We start from the raw sequence: 23,319 nt of genomic DNA on the forward strand, positions 1-23,319 counted from the left end.
GAGAATGTATACAATTCCAAGAGGATGAAACAGTCCAGTCACAAAAACAAATCTACCCATTTCTCCAAGGGAGGAACAGAAGGAAAACTTTCAACGACGCTGATTTATAAGAGAATTGATTAAACTCCAGAAACAGTCCATTCACAGAAACAGAGCTGCCCATTTCTCAGAGTGAAGAATAGAAAGAAAACCGCCTACATAGATGTTCATTTGTAGGCACATTCATGAGGTGATGTAAATCAAAAATACTGACATACTGACATTGACATACTTTCTTGACTTAGGATTTGAGGATTGATACAATTTCAGATGATGAAACAGGCCAGTCACAAGAACAAATCGGCCCATTTCTCCGATTGAAAAACTGAAGGAAATCTGCCTACAAGGCTGATTTGTAGGTACATTCGTGAACGCATATAGATGGTGATGTAAATCAAAAATACTGAAACGGTCCATTGACATAATACCTTGACTTAAAGGTATCGTGATGAAATAGCCATTTTCCCGTCCAAATTAAGCTTTAAAGGATTTAACAGACATTCGCTGTGCGGTCATTTATACACACATGTAATCATTAGCTCCGTAGCTGTGTCGAATAAATAACTGAGCTTTATTCGGCGAACGGTTTCCCCCTAGACACGCTTCCGTGTCAAAAGTCCCGACTTCCGTTCGTCGTCATATTTTGTTCAGTGGTGGGTACCAATTCGTCAAGGAAGACGAGAGCCGTTGGATTCAGGAATTCAAATATGTAATGAATTCCAGTTTGTACGCAGCTTACATGTCTTCCACTGTGTGCACGAAGACAAATCCATTGGAGAATATGCCGTCACGAAAGACTACCCATTGGAGAATATGCCGTCACGAAAGACTACCCATTGGAGAATATGCCGTCACGAAAGACTACCCATTGGAGAATATGCCGTCACGAAAGACTACCCATTGGAGAATATGCCGTCACGAAAGACTACCCATTGGAGAATATGCCGTCACGAAAGACTACCCATTGGAGAATATGCCGTCACGAAAGACTACCCATTGGAGAATATGCCGTCACGAAAGACTACCCATTGGAGAATATGCCGTCACGAAAGACTACCCATTGGAGAATATGCCGTCACGAAAGACTACCCATTGGAGAATATGCCGTCACGAAAGACTACCCATTGGAGAATATGCCGTCACGAAAGACTACCCATTGGAGAATATGCCGTCACGAAAGACTACCCAACACAACATTTAAGAAGAAACGAACACTCATTCTGAGGCATTCCTCGAGTGTAGTGTCACCATTTCAGCCCCCGAACCGATCTCTCTAGTGCAAATTAACTGGGCGAAGTCGACTACGCGAAGTATACTTCGCGAAGCTGGCCGTACGAAGGCTATAACACTGAGTTTTCGGTGAAAAGTCGACTTCGGGCTCAATAAACGATTTTCGGTAATAACTACGTCTTGTTTGCATAGGTTATGGAAGAGTGAATACACTTGCCAAAACCTGGGCCAAACATTGGAGGGGCCAAACACTAGCGAGGGGTGTGTCGGACACACGTGGGCAGGAGCACGGCTTTCCGATTTGTGAAGGTTTGTGAAGGTTTGTTGGCCAAGAATACTGCTTAAGGGCTATGGATTCACTGTGGACCATATGGCCATAGAGGGATGGCCACATCTCAAAGTTTTAACTCGCCAGCCGGGTGAGAAACATAAAAAAGTCACTAGCCCGCCCGAAATTTTGCTGGCCCGGTACATACCACACTTGCTGCATCTACAGTCTTTATATGGCTTTGTAACTCGATAGTATAACCAAAAGTGTTGCATATGACCAGAATTTTCACTGGCCAGCCGGGCGAGTTGTCAGGCGGTTTTTACTAGCCCGTCGGAAATTGTACTCTCCCCTGGCGATCGGACGGACGACTTGGCCATCCCTGCCATAGCAACAATCCCCCAACACACTGGAAGAACCTCTCCAGTGCCAGTGTTTACCCGGCGGCCTTCAGCTCTGCGTCCGTATCCCGATACCACGCCTGCCTTGGTTTCCTTTCTTTTCTCGAACACTCCAGTCAGTGCCAAGAAGAGATGTGTACGTCCTCAAACGAACGCGCAGAAGAAAAACAGTGTTCGACGCTTGTTCGCTAAGACGCGCGGATTAACCTATGATAAGGTGACACAAATCGAAAGTACTAAACAAGACAACCATGAAGTGATGACCCAACAAGACACTCCTTGGACAAGGGTGTGAACAAGTCACACAAGAAACAGACGATGAAACAACACAATTTTGACTTTGAAGAATCAGAAAATGTGGCCCTAACTTGACGTCATTGTACAAAGGCGTGATCCATATATAATATATCTTGATCGGCAGTTCGACCGAAACACGGTGAACCGACTTACGAAATCATCATTTTCTTTAGAATTGCCTACATGTAATTCATAATTTTCTTTAGAATTGCCTACATGTAAATCACCCTTTTCTTTAGAATTGCCTACATGTAATTCATCCTTTTCTTTAGAATTGCCTACATGTAAATCACCCTTTTCTTTAGAATTGCCTACATGTAATTCATCATTTTCTTTAGAATTGCCTACATGTAATTCATCATTTTCTTTAGAATTTCCTACATGTAAATCATCATTTTCTTTAGAATTGCCTACATGTAAATCATCATTTTCTTAAGAATCGCCTGCATGTAAATCATCATTTTCTTTAGAATTGCCTATACATGTAAATCATCATTTTCTTTAGAATTGCCTATACATGTAAATCATCATTTTCTTTGGAAGTGTCTATACATGTAAATCATCATTTTCTTTAGAATTGTCTACATGTAAATCATCATTTTCTGAAGAATTGCCTACATGTAAATCATCATTTTCTTTAGAATTGCCTATACATGTAAATCATCATTTTCTTTAGAATTGCCTATACATATAAATCATCATTTTCTTTAGAATTGCCTATACATGTAAATCATCATTTTCTTGAGAATTGCCTATACATGTAAATCATCATTTTCTTTAGAATTGCCTATACATGTAAATCATCATTTTCTTTAGAATTGCCTATACATGTAAATCATCATTTTCTTCAGAATTGCCTGCATGTAAATCATCATTTTCTTTAGAATTGCCTATACATGTAAATCATAATTTTCTTTAACATGTAATTTATAATTTCCCGTACAAGTGTCCGCGCACGCTTTGTGTTTAATTAGGCTTGACTAAATTAATTGACTGGCAAATGCAGCCCCTTAAACAAAATTGAATAGAATATTTATGCAGTAAAATGGCGTGTAATATTTGCGTTTCAGTTTTGTTTTTATTGTGTTATTATTTGTAAAGAAAAAAGTTATATTTATCTGCACGAGATCCCAAGTTGTCTCTAACAAAGCGTTGTATTTCAGAATCTCAACAGTGAAACATTTTATACCAACCAAGCAGTGTTTCGTATTGTCCATTAACACTAGCTGATCTCTTCTGATTTTTAAATTTGGTTGAAATCCATTTGGATTTATCAGGGAGGTTGACCGAATGTCTACAGTTTAACATTTAGCGATTTGTTTTATTCATCGACTGACAGACTCATCAGTGTCAGTCTTTTTGGCCGATCGAGAGAATGATTGACATAATGTTTAAAGTACGTTTTCCATGACGGGTTTTCGACTTTCTCAGAAACATTGAACCACATTGTCAGCCTAACAATTGTTTTTCTTGAGAACTGCACCTGTACCAATGCTGTCCGTTATTTCCCGTGAAAGAAACCTCTTCTCCTCCAAATTGTCGCTGTCTGATTTGGGTTGTGCAGTTTCTGTATCACATACCAGATTGCTGTTATTATCTTCTGTTGTCGAGCAAGCAATTGTTTCGTTGTTTAAACTTTGTTTGTCTTCAATACTGCTTTCTGAAGGCTGCTGGAATTGTTGCTGTAAAAGATGATTCGACTGCTCATTGCTTATGTTTGTTTTCGTCAGCTCTTCCTCTGGTTGTGAATGCCTTGCTATATCGTTGATTGTGATGACCTCTACCCCATTAGTTGCAATGTCCTTGGGATGAGTTTTCTGTTGTAGCAGACTTTGTTGTTCTGGAAAAGTCCATTCACTATTTTGCCCGTGTGGTGTAAGCTCTGCGTCTGGATGTGAAGAAGGTTGGTTGTCAGCCACGGCGCGTGAGGAAAACACAGTGACCAGGCTCCCACACACAGTGGAGGCAAAGTAAATGGCAGCTGGAAAGAACGAGACCAAACATTACTGCATGCAACAACATTACATGTTACAGTGACCAGGCTCCCACACACAGTGGAGGCAAAGTAAATGGCAGCTGGAAAGAACGAGACCAAACATTACTGCATGCAACAACATTACATTTTACAGTGACCAGGGCTCCCACACACAGTGGAGGCAAAGTAAACGGCAGCTGGAAAGAACGAGACCAAACATTACTGCATGCAACAACATTACATGTTACAGTGACCAGGCTCCCACACACAGTGGAGGCAAAGTAAATGGCAGCTGGAAAGAACGAGACCAAACATTACTGCATGCAACAACATTACATTTTACTGCACATTTATGGTAACAGCTATATGTATATGTGCTGTGTGGAAGATGAAAACAGGTCGCAACATGTGACAGGCGAGATCGGTCAATCAATCAGTCAATGGATGGACGAACAAGGGTATAAATCCATAGAACAAAACTGAAAAGCAAAGCCTAACTCGAACAAAATACAAACAATAAAATAACGCATAAAAAACCGAATGAAGGAAAAATGCAAAATTCATGAAATCTGAACACGGTGCTGTCGGTAGGCTTGGCCATTATAATGTTAAGGTAGTGTTTAAGTGACTTTCATTGCCATTAAAGGCGCATTTAGTTAGTGCTATCTCGACCATCTGTCTAGATACCACACAGTTTACAACCACGTTTGTCAAGCATAATCATTGGTATACCTAGCAAGCCTAGGTTTCTATCAATAAAAAATATTAATGAGATGATGAATGCCAGCACTCACCTATACATCCGAACAGCGTATAGGAGCTTTTATTGATTTCATACACCGCTTCTGAAAAGGAATACCGACATATTTGTAAAATAAATGGCTGATTATATACACACCTACGAACCGCATTCAAACAAGACTATAGTACTTAAATACACAACCGTGCAAGCATATACTTTACTTGCATTTACAGTCAAATACATTACATGTACTAACAGAACCACACACATACACACACACACACATACACACACCACACACACGCTCGCACACACACATACACACACACACACACACACATACACACACCACACACACGCTCGCACACACACATAGACACACACACAGATACACACACACACACACAGATACACACACACACAAACACACACACACACACACACACACACACATATACCCACACGCATACACGCGCTCGCACGCACGAAGACACACATACACACACACACACACACACACACACACACACACACACACACACACACACACACACACACACACACACGCACATGCACACAATCCATTTGCATCCCCTCATATCACAATATCATGACGTTCACGCAGTAGGTAAATTTTCCTCACCTTGTAACTTCTGACACTGCATTTCCATGGGGGATGTCAGTGCATTATTGTAACGCTTTATTTCGTCCCAAATTTAACGATGGTTGTTTCTTGTTAAAATGTACGCCTCTTTTCTTGGACCGATTCATATATCTAATTATACGAATAACTATAGATCAAAACAAAATGAAAACACAATTGAAACCAGTTTTGGTAAATTCTTAAATCAAATTTGCGTCAACTTGTCGCTGACTTCAGGATGGCTATACCCACCTATAACTTAAGTATATAGAATTGTGAATAACTATAGATTAAAGAAGGGCTGGATCTCAGAGGGGGTTGTCCTGTGTTCCAGAAGCCCACCGCTTCCCCAATCCATACCTAGAAAACTTCTCTCTTGTTTGTTGGTTTTTGTTGCAAGGAGAGACCACAAATGTGACCCTCCACCACGGAATGAGTCGCATGTCACCTTTGCATGATTTTCATATTTTTACATTTTTCTAACGAGTTTGTTATGCTCTATCCAGTGGGGAAAACCGTTTTAGAAAAGAGCGAAAACTGTTTGAGTTATAAGCCTGTGACTAAGGTGACCCTCACACTGTTCCAAGACACTCCCCGGACTTTTATTTAAGCCTAGCGCGGAGGAACAGCGCGAGGTGACATTCGACTCATTTCGTGGTGGAGGGTCACAAATATCTCTTTTCAAATGCGACATTTTCACAGCATGTAGAGGGCAAGGCACCCCACGTACCCGCCAACAGATAGTAGCAAGATCTAGATCAGCACTTTTCAGGACGTGTACGGGAACGTGTACGGGTAACGTCATCAAATCTAGTTTTTACGTCACGCGTTTGCCAAGATCTGCAGTCTGCAAAACAGCGTATGCATTTGGAACATGTGAGTCACAGGTGACGCAATATCAACACGTACACGTACTCAGGTCTATGCTACACGTTCTACCGTCTAGAACATTCTAGGCTCCGATGCCCCGACTGCCCTTACCCCTGTATCTCTGCCTCACCCCCCCCCCCCTTTCTTGTACACTTGGTCCAACCCTGGATATGGTGCACAGTCCGCCACAACAAAACCATGGGCACTCGCCAAAAGAAAATAGCTACACACAAAATTTCATCTCTATCGACCAAAATACTAGGGATCTAAATCATGGCAAACAGACAGACAGACAGACAGAAGGACAGACAGACGGACATATAGACTACTAACGTTCCAAAATTCAGAATAAAAAAACCAAGAATTGTATAGTATATTGTGTCACAAAGATGTGAGTAGCATATTTGTGATGTGAAACCACGTCGTGTTTTTAACCTCCCTAAATATTGAAGTGCGATGCGTAGGTGACCGGAGAGGCGTTATCACGGGTTTTGTGCGTTGCACGAGAAAACCATAGTTTGACATGAGTTGTGTTTATGAGAAATGTAGCTGGTCTGGGTTTAATATCGTCACAACGCTCAACATTTTCAACCAGTGAGGTTGTCAGCGTGTGTCAAGTTTGTCAGGGACAAACTCTCTTTCAAGAGACGGGTCTCTTAAGGTAAATGATTTACTATGTTGTATATTATTGAAGTTGGAATACATAGCTGGAATGTAAAGGTTAGTGTATACAAAGTGCACTAAATTCTAGTGTGAAGTTTTGAGAGAATTCTTGTTGTGATTGTGTTATGGTTTTCGTTGGTAAATTCTTGAACATAATTGCTGTTACGCATTTATGTTATGTTTAAGACGGTGATGCTATGTAGGGCAGTGTTATTCATAGATTAAGTATAGCGTGGATATTGAATGTGGACGGAATGTGAATGTAGAATGAACGAGAATGTATGAGATGATACATGAACGTTTTGGGAAGAAGATATGGGTTAAGAGAATGTGTATTAAGACTTGGGTTAATTCTTTAGGAGTTTTCATGAGGAGTTTCCATGGCGTGGACAAGGGAGGGACCTTACACGGGAGAATGCGGGGCGATGGTGGGGGAAGAGACCACATCGGCGCAGAGATGGCTTGACGGCGGAGTCACCATCGTTACCGGTCGCAGAGGCGACGGTTTATTTCGCTAATGGCGGAAATGTTTCTCGGGGAGAAACGTGAAAGGTGTGTGTTGGCACCTATAAGGAAAGTTTCTGGAAATTCATCATCTACGGGATTCAGCGACACAAGGATGTGTAAATGACGACATGCAGTGAGCCGTGATACGAACTCGTGAGTGTCTGTCAGCACCTTATCTTGTGCGTTAATCTATCTTTGAGAAAGTATCTTTATATTATGTATTTACATGCATTGAGTGAATGCTATATGTTTGTGTGAGCTGTGTGTTCGAGAAGTTGATTCGTATTAATGTATTTGAAGTGAAGAATTGTGTTATATTTTGGTGAGGAAATAATAAGTCTGCATCCTCCCAAAGTTCTGTGTTTGGAGTGTGTTGGTGTGAAGGTTGAAGTCAGTGTAAAAAGATAGGGCAGAACACGTTTTCAGAAAGATCCTTTATTCACACTAAAATCCACTTCATTTCATCATTATTAAAGCAACAAAAAACACAAAAAACTATGAACAAAATTCTAACTCTTCAACAATGGAATCAAGCCCCTGGGTCGAAGATCAGTGACAGTATCGTTTTGTTTTACCACAATTAGACGTTCCCATAACACACCTTGCTTGTTTTTATTCTAAATTTGGAACGTTGGCAGTCTATATGTTATTGGATTTAAAATACCCTATAAAGACTCCTAACTCGTCAACAGTGCGAGTTAAGCCGTGTGACTGACCTGTTAGCGGCGCCCCCAGCAGACTTCCGACACCAAGAAAGAAGGTGGCCATACCCAGTGCGGTGGACGAGTGACGAAGACCGGCCAGGTCACACAGCACGGGGAAGATGAGAGCGTAGCTGCCGCCCGTGTACAAGCCCACCAGGAAGGAGAAGCTGTAGCAGCCTGTCAAATACACATATCACTTCGTTGTTTAGATTTCGATTCGTAAACCCAGTACTCTACATTGGTGAGACCGAAAGAACCCTCTCTACCCGCTTCACCGAACATCTGGCAGATGTTCGGCATCGCCGCTGTAGGTCTGTTGCCCAACATTTCAACAGCAGCAACCACACCTCCCTGGATGCACGTGTGAAAGGTGTCTGGCAAATGTACAGCACCTCCACAGACAGAAAACAAGTAGAGTCCGATTTTATATTATTCCTGGGCACATCCACACCTGACGGTTTGAATGCGAAAATGTGATGTACTTGTATTCCCCAACCTACTGTGGATTTACGGTACGTGTGTGTGTGTGTGTGTTTGTGTGTGAATGTGTGTGTGTGTGTGTGTGTGTGTATGTGTGCGTGTACGTGCGTACGTTTCCCCCCCCTCCCCCCCCCCCTCCTTTTTTTTTTAATTTTTAAAAAAATTTTTTTTTATTTATTTATTTTTTTCTCCCCTCTTTCCCCCCCCCTTTTATTAATGTGTATCACTTTTAGTCTAGTATGCCTGTGCCCATGACATCATCCAACCACTTCTCTCCCCTTTCATTCATTTCCGTTCCTAGAGTTCCTTCCCTTTTTTGCGTGTTTCCCCTCCATTTTCTTTCAAACCTTGTTCGTTCCGTGTTGCGTCTGCTTTTTGTTGTCTTTTGTGTTCTTGTTTTTCCTGATGAAGCTTCCATAAGCGAAAATTCGTACCGTCTTGTCCCGTTCTTGTATTGGTGAGTACAGTATTCCTTTGTTTTTTAACTTTGTTCATCTTACCACAGTCACTTCGTTGTTTAGATTTACATATCATTCTGATTATTTCTTCACAATCTAAACAACAAAATGACTGTATGAGATAAACACTGTTTCCAATTAATAAACAGACTTACCCACAATTCCCCTCGCCATCAAAGATGGCGCTGCCAAGGTAAAGAAGCTCTGAACTCCCAGGAGGCCACAGTAGACCAGCAGACTTCCTACTCGCTTGTCATGGGCGATAAATCCTGACGCTATGCGAGAGAAGAAACTGCCGATCCCGAAGATCGAGATGGAGAACGATGCTTGTGTAGGAGTAAGGCCACTGGCGACAAAACAGGTAGAAGAATACCGATGAATCTGTGCAATTATGCAAACATACTGAGAGTCAGAGAGCACACATACACGCACACACACACTGCGAACGAACGCATGCACGAACACACACACACACACACACACACACACACACACACACACACACACACACACACACACACACACACACACACACACACACACACACACCCTGCCTCACAGCACATGCACTTGTGTGTGTGTGTTTGTTGTCATAGCAAAAATGTATAATAAGGAAGATATGATAACAAAGAAAACAGATGCATGTTTTCAACACAGACCTTCCTGTGTTCAATTAAATAGGCTGGTAACTGGACCAGCAAACCGTGATAAGCAATGGAACACAGAAAAACTGATAAATTGAAAGTCAGCAGCGGCCATGACGTCAGCAAAAACATGTAACCAGAGCACGCGTCCCTGATGACGCGGCATGACCTCTGCATGGCGTTGCCTTGGTGTTTAGACTTGGTAGTTTTTCTTTCCTCTCTGTCAACAGAAAACGATTTGACATAAAACTAAAATGCTCGTGGTATTCGTTAGGTTTATTATCGGAAATGTATATCGATGAAATACCTTTGTGAATTTTTGCACATAAACACAAACTAATGCGGAAACATCATTAAATCAAAATCAAAAAATCATTACAAAATAATCAATGTTCTTCCAATTATGCGGCCCTTTTGCTGGAAAGCAGTCTGTCAGCCAACGTAACATGATTGCCTTTTTAACCCAACAGGCGTGGGGAATCGATTGTCTATGAAATATCCAAGGTCGCAACAATCATAACAAAGGCACGGGCACAGTGGCCTAGCAGTAAGCGCTTCGGCCTTTAAGCTGAAAGGTTCGGGGTCGAATCCCTGCTTTGCCTGGTGCACTAAGTGAAAAGATGTGTCCGATCACACAGGTCAGTTGACGTACTCGCCTGAAAGTGCGCGCGGCTAAACGCGTTAAACCTCACTCGTGGGATAACAAGAAACAAGTGCACATGAAAAAACAACACCAACAACGACGACAACGACAACAACGACAGCAACTGTTTGCTTGTTGTCGTTCTTTAATACGGTGTTTTATGGTGTGAAACAATTGTACACAGCAAAAGTGAATAAAATACGCTTAAATCAACGACAAAAACAACAACAACAACAACAATAACAACAACACATCACCACCAACAACAACACCACCACCATCAATAACATCAACAACAATAAAAACATCATCACCACCGCCACCTCCACCACCACCACCACCACCACCACAGCATCAGCAACAACAACAACAACAACAAGATAAACAAGGTAGCGACCTGGCAGGACGCATCAGAGCACCACACACAGAGCTGTTGAAAGAATGCTCCGCGAAGACCGAACCAGTCCGTCAGGGTCTGAAGGAGAGGCGGGTGGACGAAGATACCCAGGGCGCCACCCGCTATGGACACTCCTATCACGATGCTGGCGTGGTCAGGGAAGTAATAGCCCAGGATGATCTGTGACCCCGCGTAGGACATGCCTTGACCCATAGCTTGATGGACAGAACACAGGCACACGACTCTTTTATGTTTACCTACATTGTACTTTCATTTTCATGCGTAATTATCCCATTTCTGAAAATCAGTGTCTTCTCCCCCCCCCCCCCCCCCCCCCCCCGGGCATTGCTGTAGGAGGGAGACGGGGGAGGGTGTGTATCAGTCTGACAGATGTCACATTCAACACCACAACATTCCATTACAAATTTACTTTGCCTGAATGTCATATCAAAACGGTTTCTTCATTGACGTATAAGCGGGAAGTGCCTACGTGAGAAATCGACAAAAAAATGTTAAAAAAAAATGAGGTCGGTAGAACTCCGTGCATTGCACGCCAAGCGTGGTAAGCGAAGGTCGAACTGACCTAATTCACACAACGACTGCCGTGAGTCCTGTATCTCACAAAATAGACGTTTGGACAAAAGTCAAGATGGCGGACAGTTGAGCGAGGATTCTGTAGCTCTCAGTTCTAATGTCTTTGTGGTGGATACGGGCTGTGCTCTCATGTGTTTTTTGGTTCCACGGATTCAGTAAGGTTGCCAACCTTTACTCTATTTTATATGGAGCCGTGTAAACACCTCATAAGCGAGTAAGTTGGATGTTTTTCAAATCACTCTTTGCAAGTATTGTCATTTTCCCCCAGATGTGACACCGGTCTAGTGACAGACGAAATGCTTGTACAAACTTCACGTGCACCTCGCTATTTCTATGTGTAACTGTGTTGCTCTTCTGCTCCACTGAACCATATCTGTGACGCGTCACGGCACAGTCACAGTCACAGTCACTGGCACAAGCACAGGCACACGATTGAACTATTTGAACTATTTGGTTGACTGCTCTTGACTGTTCATTGACTGTTCATAGTGTTTATTCCTTGCCGTTATCACATTGCTAACTTAAATGTCTGACACTACAAAGAGGGGAAGAGGAGAGGTCTCGCCTATCATCGACGATACAGAAAAAAGGCCGTGCCTTGATCTAGAGGACAGTTAGACGCATTTGACGATTCAACCATCATCGTAGTAGAACAGCCCCTGCACAGCACCACCCTCAGCTCTCCGCCAGACGCGACAACTTCGGCGATGTCGAGTTCCACAGTCACCTCCGTCAAGGAGGGATTGCGCGAGACCCTGTCGGGTCTAGCAATCCTGCGACTTCTAAAGGAGGCACGACACAGGCCCCCCTGATGCAGCAGATTGAGGAACTGAAAGAGACGGTGGCCAGCAAGGACCGAGAGATCGCGGACCTCCACACTCGTGTCGACGAGCTCGAGCAGTATTCGAGGCGCAACTGCGTCAGGATCAGTGGCATCCCCGCCGCTGACAACGAGAACACTGACGAAGTTACCAAGAAACTAGGGGCTGCACTTGGCGTCACCATCACAACTGAGATGATCGACAGATCCCACCGCGTCGGCAGACCAGACCAGATCATTGTCAAGTTCACCTCCTATCGACACAAGCGGTTGCTGATGGGCGTTCGGAGGCACCTCAAGAACAAGACGGCCCCGACCATGGGATTTTCGCCACCCGTTTCAGCAGCGGAAGCCGCTGCGCGGTCAGCACCACGGGGGGTGTTTGTAAACGACGACCTGACGAGGCAGCGGGCCAGACTGGCAGCTGAAGCACGTCGCCTAAAACAAGAGAGGCGTATCGAGGACACATGGGTCCGTGATGGCGAAATCTTCATAAAAAAGAACGAAAAAATCACAAAAGTGTTCAACGAGGAAGAACTAGAAAAATGAGTATAGCCTTGTATAACTAGCTCGTCTTCTGTAAGCTACAGCTTACCCAGTGAAGTGTGTATGCTGCTGCTAGCAGTAAAATGTGACACCGTGAAATATTGACATCTGCCCACGACTGCTTGCTTTTTTTGTATCTTGTACTTTGTATTTTTTGTTGTATTTCTTTCTTCCCGTGCGCCTACATATGTATATTTTGAACCACGAGCTGAGAGCTACAGACTGAGTGTTGTTGTTTCCTAATGGAAAACCGTTACCCATTGGGAACTCTGTATATACGTTCTTTACTTAATCTTGTTTTTGAACCCTCTTTACAAACTTTACCCTTGTTTTTTCTGTTGTCTTTTTGTAGCGCAATTCTTCTCAGACCAGCCCGCAGATACACCCTCCCTCTGGCCATTTTTATGTTCCTGATCCTGACAGGATATGTCAGTTAATTTAAGCATGTACAGGGCCAGAATTGGGTGTTTCTATTACTGTGATTGGTTTTATGTGTTTGGTTGGTCTCTTCTTTTGGTAGTGCAATAGCGTTAATTATGGATTGTTGTTATCATCATTTACATACAAACTTATCTGTTAATCCAAACAATGATATAATTACTGTGATGTTCTTAACTACACTTTAACATGGAATGTATGTATGTATGTATGTATGTATGTATGTATGTATGTATGTATGTATGTATGTATGTATGTATGTATGTATGTATGTAGGTATGTATGTAGGTATGTATGCATGTGTATTGGTGTGTCGGTGTGTCAGGTGTGCAAGAAAAAAGGGTATTTTTTTATCATGGGTTTTATGAATTTTCTTCTCTTATTCTTTTATAATTATTAATTAATGACCTATATGTGCTGATGACCAATTTAATTTCCTTTGTTGGATCAATAAAATGTTATGAGTATGAGTATGAGTAAAAGCAGTAGTTCTCTGTCGCAAACTTGCTTTCTTATGTGAATCTTCTGTGTTACCATTTGTGATTTTAACTTCACTTAAATCATTAGCCCGCGTTCCGTTATCATTGTTCGTTTTTTGTTGTGTTACCTTCAGCTTTAAAAACTGGTCAGCTTTATCAGACTTCTAATCGTGAGTGTGTGTGTGTGTGTGTGTGTGTGTGTGTGTGTGTGTGTGTGTGTGTGTGTCTGTGTGTCTGTGTGTGTGTCTCGACTTGACAGCTTATTGCTGGGAAACTACTGGGCGCAGTTCGTTCAAAAGTTGATACACTAACTTGATAATAGGTCCGATTGATCGTATTAAAACTTCATAATGCTACCTGGGACCTAAATGCGAAATAAACCACAAAAACGACTTGGCGGTGGGACGAATTCAGACGGAGCAACAGCCAGCCATTGAGATGATAGAACAGCCGAACGCGTCACACAGTGACGAAAAATAATTATAGCGTCGTAAAAAGCATGCGTATCGCATGCGAGACGATTTGCCAGGCTTTGCGCGTTGTGTGTTTGAATAATTTGATTTTTTGTGTACCCCATTTTCTACCAAGCGTTGGATGCTCGGTCGCGACTGCGTTGGTTTAGAGGTCGCGATTTTGTGTTTTGATTCTTTTCATATCAATTTGTATTTTTTCTTTTGGTTTCCTTTGTTTACATATACTGTTCAAAAAAAGAAACGCATAGCTTGTAATATTTGGATAATTTAGTTATATGGCTACAAGGATATCCACCAAACTGCAGAAAATGTTTATCTGGTCGTCGACCTTTCGTCCATTGCCACAAGTGAGCTCTGCACGTGACGCATGCGTTATCAGTGGCTACAATGTCAAAATTGCTCATTTGGCATGACCACTCGTCATGCTTCAGTGTAATCTCGTGAAACTCGGGGAATATTGAGCTCTCACCATGTCTTCCAAAACCCATAAAAGCGGATTGTTCGCCACAAAGAAATCAGACGACAATTCAGCGACGAAAGATGGCCCGATTGAGCAGAGAAGACCGCCAAATTGCATTGGGTCGTTTACAAGCAGGCCAAAGTCAAAGTGCAATCGCCAGGCACTTCCACGTGTCCCAGAGCACCATCAGTAGACTGTGGGTCAGGTTTCAAGCCACTGGCTCCGTTGCTGACTTGCCACGAGCGGGAAGACCAAGGGCGATAACTGCTGCTCACGACCGCTTCATACGGCTCCGCCACCTCCGGAATCGTTTCCTGTCGGCCTCATCTTCTGTCCAGGCTCTCCCCGGGCCACACCGATTATCGGACCAGACCGTGCGGAACCGCCTGCATGAAGCTGGTTTGAGAGCTCGCAGACCTCACAGAGGAGCTGTCCTCACCCGCCGCCATCGCCAGAACCGAGTGCAGTGGGGCAACCAGCACCTTCGCTGGACCGTCCGGAATCACTGGAGACACGTGTGGTTCAGCGACGAGTCCTACTTCCTGCTCCAGCGACATGATGGTCGGAGGAGGGTCTACCGGAGAGTAAACGAACGTTACGCGCCCAACTGTGTGGATGAGGCACCCGTTCATGGTGGTGGAGGCGTCATGGTGTGGGGGGCGATCTATACCGCTGGAAGGAGCACCCTGGTGCACGTCCAAGGGCGCATAACTGCCCAGCGATACGTGGAGGAAATTCTGCGCCCACACGCCCTTCCTCTTCTGGCTGACCAGGATGCCATATTCCAGCAGGACAACGCTCGCCCGCACACAGCACGACTCACCACCCAGTTCCTCACCGACCACCATGTCCAGGTGCTTCCCTGGCCATCCATGTCGCCAGACATGAACCCGATAGAACACCTCTGGGATGAATTTGACAGACGTGTGCGCAGGCGAGAAGAAGCGCCGGCAAATCACCGCGATCTATTGCAGGCACTTCAGGAGGAGTGGGACACCATCCCACAGCAAGATATCCGGCATCTGATCCAGTCCATGCCCAGAAGGTGCCGGGCAGTTGTTGCTGCTCAAGGCAGTCACACCCCCTACTGACTTGACAGCCTCGGCACCCAATCGTATTGATTGACTGATTGATTTGAAGATGCAAATGAACTGTGTGTGCATTCAACTGTGTCCATACCAAATTTCAAACAAATAATCTAAATATTGGATTTTCTGTTAATTTTTTCGAAAAATAAAACAAATTTGGCAAGTAGCAACTATGCGTTTCTTTTTTTGAACAGTATATGTTTCAGTCTTTTACCTTCACTTTACATAAAGAATGTGGTAAAACTACCTGGGGCGTGATAAATGCAAGAATCCGCGAGCCAGGACAGTAAAAGAACTTCGTGGGCCACCAGTTCACCAGTTATGAAGAGGGTCGGCAGTATATTTTTGTACTTATCAGGTGATGTAGAAAAGAACCCAGGTCCTGAACACGAGCATGAAATCAGTGTCGTACACATTAAAGTCAGAAGCCTTAGGAACAAAATTAATTTATTCAGTGCAGCCCGAAGTTCAACGGCACGATGTCTTAACACTTTCAGAGACATGGCTAGCGCATTCGGATGATAATTGCTCATTATTGATTCCAAATTTTAGCCCCCCTATTCGACTTGACCGTCCAGACCATCCTTACGGCGGAGTAGCAATTTATGTAAAGAATTATTTGTATCATAAACCCCGTCCTGAATTTAACGTCGTCAGCCTAGAAGCCGTGTGGGTTGAGATAAAATTGCATAAAGAAAGTATTTTGATAGGTTCATTCTACCGTCCACCGAATTGAAATGTTCAATATTGGGAATTAATAGATTAAATTTTAAGAAAAGTAAATAGTCAGGTATTGAAATGTGAAATTTGTGATGATTTTAACGTTGATTTTATAAGTTTTCCCTCTCACAATTTTGTCAATATGTTGCATTCATATCAGCTCTGTCAACTTGTCAATGTTCCCACACGTATAACTGAAACAAGCAGTACCTGCATAGATCTCATAATTACACAAACGCCACAACTAATTAAATCTGTAGATGTTCTGCCACCAATTTGCAGCGACCACAGCGTGCCACGGGCGATACTAAAAAGTACTGTAAATGTGAGTAACTCCTTCAAACGAACTATTTTCAATTACGATAAATTGAATATAGGGTTCTGTAACGCTCTTTCACAAGTTGACTGGACAGACTGGTATGGTGATGACAAATGAAATGTTTAATGATAGTATTGACGATTTTAGTAGAACTTGACATTTATGAATGTTGCAAAGCAGTTCATGCCGGTTAAAGAAGTTACTGTACGCCCCAAAGACGCACTCTGGATTACCCCAGACATTTTAAAGTTAATCGACGAGCGAAATCAAATTCACCTGAGAGCAAAAACGAGTATTTCTTTAGAAGATTGGCTGAGTTATCGTAAGACGCGTAATCGTGTCACAGCAGCTAGAGAGACAGAGTCCAGCAATTTTATATTGAGTTAGACGAACGTATTTCCAACCGGGAGCATCTCGTTACTCCCCCGTATCGTTACTCCCCCGGCTCGTTAGGCCTACTCCCCCGGCTCGTTAGGCCTACTCCCCCGTATCGCTACTCCCCCGGCTCGTTACTCCCCCGTGCCTTTTTATTACACTTTAGTAATGCAGTTATTACTCAATTGAATTTTCAAGAGAGAGAGAGAGAGAGAGAGAGAGAGAGAGAGAGAGAGAGAGAGAGAGAGAGAGAGAGAGAGAGAGAGAGAGAGAGAACTCAGAACTCAGAACTTTATTACATAAGGATAAAGGTTTTAGGCTTAGCCTAATCTTCCAACCTGTCCTTGGAACATATACAGAGAATAATTGTAAACAAAGCAAAGACTGCACACATACCTCATCAAAGTATTAAACTAATATAACATTTTTTGTTTGTTTGTTTGTTTACTTAACGCCCAGCCGACCACGAAGGGCCATATCAGGGCGGTTAATAAAACATCAAAATAATGGTCGAGTATAAACATGAAAAATATTGGACTCACAAAGTCATATAAAACAAAACCAGACACAAACAAACGTAAATGTTTTTTTAAATTTCTTTAACAAGTACAGCAATGTATTGCCGAACAGGGCCATATACAGGCAGCTAAAGTTTCAAGAAGGAGGGGGACGAGGGATTACACATTCAGATTAACTACATATACAATATTTAAAAAACAAGCATTGCATACATTATCCGAGTACACAATGGAAACTAAACATCAGGGGCAGTTTGTAGTGTGATCAAATGTGTGTGCAACTGCCTTTTAAAAGCCTTTAAGGATGCGGATCGTTTGATTTCTATTGGCAAAGAATTCCAAAGAGATGGTCCTGAAAAAGCTAAGCTGGATTATATAGAGCTTAAACAATGACCACGAGTTGATTACTGGAAAATAAACCACGAGTGGGTATTTGCAGCCGCTTGGTAATTCACGAGTGTGCGGAGCACACGAGTGAATTACCAAGCAGCTGCAAATACCCACGAGTGGTTTATTTTCCAGTAATCAACGAGTTGTCATTGTTTAAGCTATTTTTATCCTACATACGTGAAAGAGACACCCGTGAGATAATAATCGTTCAAATCACACGTGTGTATATAATGTAAATGAGGTCATGTCAAGCAAGTCTGCCAGGGACCTGTCAGTTTTTCCACTGCTTATGATGCCAAACCGAGACAAACGTCATTATAGAAACAAAAATTGCGCTCGCTAATTACCCTCGATGAATCTTTAGAACTAACACGTCACGCCACACTTTCAGAGTGACGTTTCTTTGCTTTGACGTAATAGATTTCACGAGGCTTTAGAAGAGATCGAGGTTCCAAAACAAGCGTCTTCAATTAATCTGCCTCGACTACAGGACATTTTCAGTAAAATACACGTATAAGTACAGTATGTAGGATAAACAGAATACTACATGGCTTGCTGTGTCGTACCAGATTTACACTCGTTGCTTTTTCAAATAGTGAACAGCTCGCTTTCGCTCGCAGTTCAATATTTAAAAAACCAACTCGTGTAAATCTGGTACGACACAGCAAGCCATGTAGTATTCTCTATACACAACGAACAACACGTCAAATGCGCGTCATTCAAATAGTTCCTATTCTTTTACTTTATTCTTAGTCTCCGACTCGTCGGCATTATACTTGTCTCGTCTAAATATCGGACCCCATTGCTACGATTAAAACACAATAGCGTTTATATAGCTATTCTGACATTACATTCTGTGTTAAAATCATGTTTTTGTCAGCAGCAAGGACCAGAATGGTCCATGTCGTTGATTGCAGACGACGGTTCCCTTTCCGCATGAAGCCACGGAAATAACCGAACATTGAAAAACCCACGGACATGTATTACGGAGAAAACTCGGGATAACCGGATGTTTAGCATTACGTCAATATATGCTAGGAATCATATGACGTCATGACGTATCATGCTTGCCTACGTAGATCACACCCTGTTAGGTATGGTACTGGAGTTCTGGTCCTTGATCCTTTTCTAAACTTCCGGTGCGGCACGACGCGGTAAGTTTTCTGCTTTTTTCTCAAAGTATACTCTGTTTTACACCCTGTAAGCCTTCGATGCAGTTGTAGACATATGTCAGGTAATACCTCACCAAGTTGTATGGTGTATGAGGCTGTCGTTGTGGCACAAACTTGCAATGAAATCTTCGATCGGGAGGTAACGTCCCAGGTCTTCTTAGATTTGATGTGGTAATGTCCTTGATGTTTAACTTTCGGGAGCATTATCGTCCGTTTTCTATACATATTTTACAGTCTAACACATTCACGCATTAAGTCAGCTGCTCTTCCCACCTTTCTTATCAACAGAAGGTCCATGCTCCGTGCTCAGACGTCAGTAGTCACTCCATTCATTGTCCTATGTATTCATGGGTAACGTCCTTGTCTTTTTCGCCAAGCAAGGCACAAAAGATAACGTCGTTGTTCACTTTTTGAAAGAACAATTGCAACACTGTTTTGGCCAGTTTGCAGTTGATATATGTGTTCTAAAATATCTCAAGCGTTGAATTGCTTCTTGGGGTACTACAAGTGTTTCCTCAAGTCTACTAACGTGTTTTGGGGTGTTTTCGCATTTCATCATGAAGCCAACAGTTCAAAGGGTGGCATTCAAACTGAATACCCCTTCCCCTACAATACACAATAGCATGAGTATTTCTCTGTTATGAATTCGTTGTTCCTTGTTTCAGCTGATGGACTTCAGGTGTTATCACTGTGAAGCTAAATTTGACTCACTCCGCGCCACTAAAGAGCACCTTGAGTCAACGCATTCTGACAAACCACTCAAGTTCCGTCAGTTAACAATTGATCATGCTACAGGAAAACAAGTGCTAGTAAGCAAGTTATTCAAACATGAAACCGCAGGACCCAGAGAAAAAGAAGAAGAAGAAGAAGAAGAAGAAGAAGAAGAAGAAGAAGAAGAAGAAGAAAAATTGTTATTAGTTCGGAAAAAAACAAACCCAACAACATTTCTTACAAGAAAAAATGATAAAACTATAACGAAAATAAGTTACACTAATCAGTTTAGCACCCAGTAACATTAAAATTAACTTCAAGCAACAAACAACATGAACATAAGTTTCTTAAAACCAATCTATCAGATGCCGTTGTAATAACTACACAACAGGAAAATGAAATAAAGAACAACTGAAAAACTTATAGGTGTATTGGCAAAACACTACATTACTTCAAGCAGCAAACAAAAGACAAAAGAAAACGAATGATTTTGGCGTTTAAAAGGTGAACAGTATCTCTGAGCTTTACATCCAGGCGTGAAAGGAATTAAGTTACATGCCGGGACACGACTTCGAGTGACGGAACAGGCCCGACCGATACTTGTAGTGTTTTGGGCAAGTAAGACAGCGGAACATGCCCTTTGCGTCGTGGATGTGCCTGTGCTGTGCTGTGCAAGCAAATCCTTGGTGGCAAAGGTTTTGTCACAGTCGACGCACATAAAGGAGGGTGGAACGTTTGCCCCTTTGCAAGACTTCTGGTGCCTTCTCATGCAATGTAGGCTTTGGAAAACCCTCTCGCAAGTTTGACAGTTGTGTGGTGCTTTATTGTCATGCCAATTGAGATGGGAATCCAGGTAAGTCTTTGCCATAAACCCCTTGCCACACACCTTGCAGAGGTATCTTGCACCTTTTCCAGCGCTGTGTACCAGTCTGGCGTGCTCATGCATGTGACTGGATGTTTTGAAGGTTTTGCCACTGGTGACACACAGCCGCGGGAGCTTTTTGTGAGGGGTGGAAGTGTGGGTCGGGTTTCCCGGATCCACAGGCGTCGGATCCACAGATGGACCAGGTGCAGTTGCTTCCACCACGACCTCCGAAACGTTTAAGACACTGCCATCTAGCGTTTCCACAGACAAATCCGCCATCTGAAACAAGCATCACCTCGCACACCATTAACATTTTGTTTGAATCAAACAAATGTATGCTCAATCCCCCGTCCTAGTCTGCATAAACAATGCACAACATTTTCATTGTTTTCTCTACTTTATCTTTTTTTCAACTGACATCATGTGCATATAGCTGTTGGGAATTTAGAACAGATCAATCAACTGTAAACTGGCCAAAACAGTAATGCAATTGTTCTTGCCAAAAATGAACAAGGACGTTATCTTTTGTGCATTGCTTGGCGAAAAAGACAAGGACGTCACCCATGAATACATAGGACAATGAATGGAGTGACTACTGACGTCTGAGCACGGAGCATGGACCTTCTGTTGATAAGAAAGGTTGGAAGAGCAGCTGACTTAATGCGTGAATGTGTTAGACTGTAAAATATGTATAGAAAACGGACGATAATGCTCCCGAAAGGTAAACATCAAGGACATTACCACATCAAATCTAAGAAGACCTGGGACGTTACCTCCCGATCGAAGATTTCATTGCAAGTTTGTGCCACAACGACAGCCTCATACACCATACAACTTGGTGAGGTATTACCTGACATATGTCTACAACTGCATCGAAGGCTTACAGGGTGTAAAACAGAGTATACTTTGAGAAAAAAGCAGAAAACTTATCGCGTCGTGCCGCACCGGAAGTTTAGAAAAGGATCAAGGACCAGAACTCCAGTACCATACCTAACAGGGTGTGTAGATTGTATATGTACATGTTCGAAAGTCTGACTGTTGTGAATTCGCGTGGTGAAGACTGCGGTAAATCTGTAGATGATAAGAGAACAAGGATTGTCTCAGAAGAAACGACTAAATGTTTCAGACCGGTAACTTCATTTCAACATTGCACTATATAGGGCCTAATGGACGTTCTATGTGACAGGAGAGTTTGCTGATTTTGTGTTAAACATTGGAGAGATCGTCTGCTAGAATCAGAGATAGGTCGCTTCAGATTGCAGCTTCTGGAAATGTGCAAGGTTTGTTGCCTGTTAAAGAATTGGATTTTACACGTAATGTATGTCATGTACAGTAAGCAACAACAAAAACACACACAAAGCAAATGGCATCGTCTGTCGACTAGTCATACACGTCAGCCATTGTTGTTACAGTTTTGAGTCAACATTGTACGTATTCTTCCGCAACAGGGTCCAATCGTCTGGGTTTCAAATGTTCTAAAAATAAATTCTAGTGTTGATTATTTTTTAACCCTCTTTATTCTTACTTCGAATAATCCACGTGTGATTTTTGGGTTTAATCAAAGTAGTTCGTTCTAATTTCTTACTTGTCTAAAAATAATCAACTAGATTTAATCCACCCCTCGGTTGCATTGCAGGAGTTGTATAAATAGAGCTTAAACAATGACCACCGAGTTGTCGTCATTGTTTAAGCTATTTATACAACGAACAACACGGGTCGAACATGCAGTCATGCAGACGACATTTTGTACGCAATTTCATTTCAGCCTAATCACTCAGAGTGTCAAATGCGCGTCATTCAAATAGTCCCTATTCTTTTACTTTATTCTTAGTCTCCGACTCGTCGGCATTATACTTGTCTGGTCTAAATATCGGACCCCATTGCTACGATTAAAACACAATAGCGTTTATTCTGACATTACATTCTGTGTTAAAATCTTGTTTTTGTCAGCAACAAGGACCAGAATGGTCCATGTCGTTGATAGCAGACGACGGTTCCCTTTCCGCATGAAGCCACGGAAATAACCGAACATTGAAAAACCCACGGACATGTATTACGGAGAAAACTCGGGATAACCGGATGTTTAGCATTACGTCAATATGCTAGGAATCATATGACGTCATGACGTATCATGCTTGCCTACGTAGATTGTATATGTTCGAAAGTCTGACTTCTGTTGTGAATTCGCGTGGTGAAGACTGCGGTAAATCTGTAGATGATAAGAGAACAAGGATTGTCTCAGAAGAAACGACTAAATGTTTCAGACCGGTAACTTCATTTCAACATTGCACTATATAATGGACGTTCTATGTGACAGGAGAGTTTGCTGATTTTGTGTTAAACATTGGAGAGATCGTCTGCTAGAATCAGAGATAGGTCGCTTCAGATTG

At 42.5% G+C, this 23,319-nt stretch overlaps 2 protein-coding genes across 2 annotated transcripts in view; one reads left to right on the top strand and one right to left on the bottom strand.

Moving 5' to 3' along the window:
* Positions 1 to 3,364: 3,364 nt before the first annotated feature.
* LOC138970250 (monocarboxylate transporter 13-like) overlaps positions 3,365 to 23,319 on the bottom strand; it is a 37,202-nt gene continuing 17,247 nt past the window's right edge. Inside the window, exons 4-8 of the mRNA XM_070342747.1 lie at positions 11,026 to 11,176; positions 9,433 to 9,623; positions 8,352 to 8,516; positions 5,005 to 5,055; positions 3,365 to 4,216 (exon numbers count right to left, since the gene is read on the bottom strand). Of these exons, the coding sequence (XP_070198848.1) occupies positions 3,690 to 4,216; positions 5,005 to 5,055; positions 8,352 to 8,516; positions 9,433 to 9,623; positions 11,026 to 11,176 (1,085 nt within the window). The 3' untranslated portion in view covers positions 3,365 to 3,689. The remainder of the gene's footprint in view (positions 4,217 to 5,004; positions 5,056 to 8,351; positions 8,517 to 9,432; positions 9,624 to 11,025; positions 11,177 to 23,319) is intronic.
* Positions 12,367 to 12,924, top strand: LOC138972006 (uncharacterized). The gene has a single exon (XM_070344848.1). It carries the CDS (start codon positions 12,367 to 12,369, stop codon positions 12,922 to 12,924), a length of 558 nt encoding a protein of 185 aa, XP_070200949.1.

This window comes from Littorina saxatilis, linkage group LG7, assembly GCF_037325665.1.
Source record: "Littorina saxatilis isolate snail1 linkage group LG7, US_GU_Lsax_2.0, whole genome shotgun sequence".
Lineage (NCBI taxonomy): Eukaryota > Metazoa > Mollusca > Gastropoda > Littorinimorpha > Littorinidae > Littorina > Littorina saxatilis.

Coding starts and splice junctions, on each gene's coding strand:
- LOC138972006 (XM_070344848.1), top strand. CDS start 12,367: ATGCAGCAGATTGAGGAACTGAAAGAGACGGTGGCCAGCAAGGACCGA.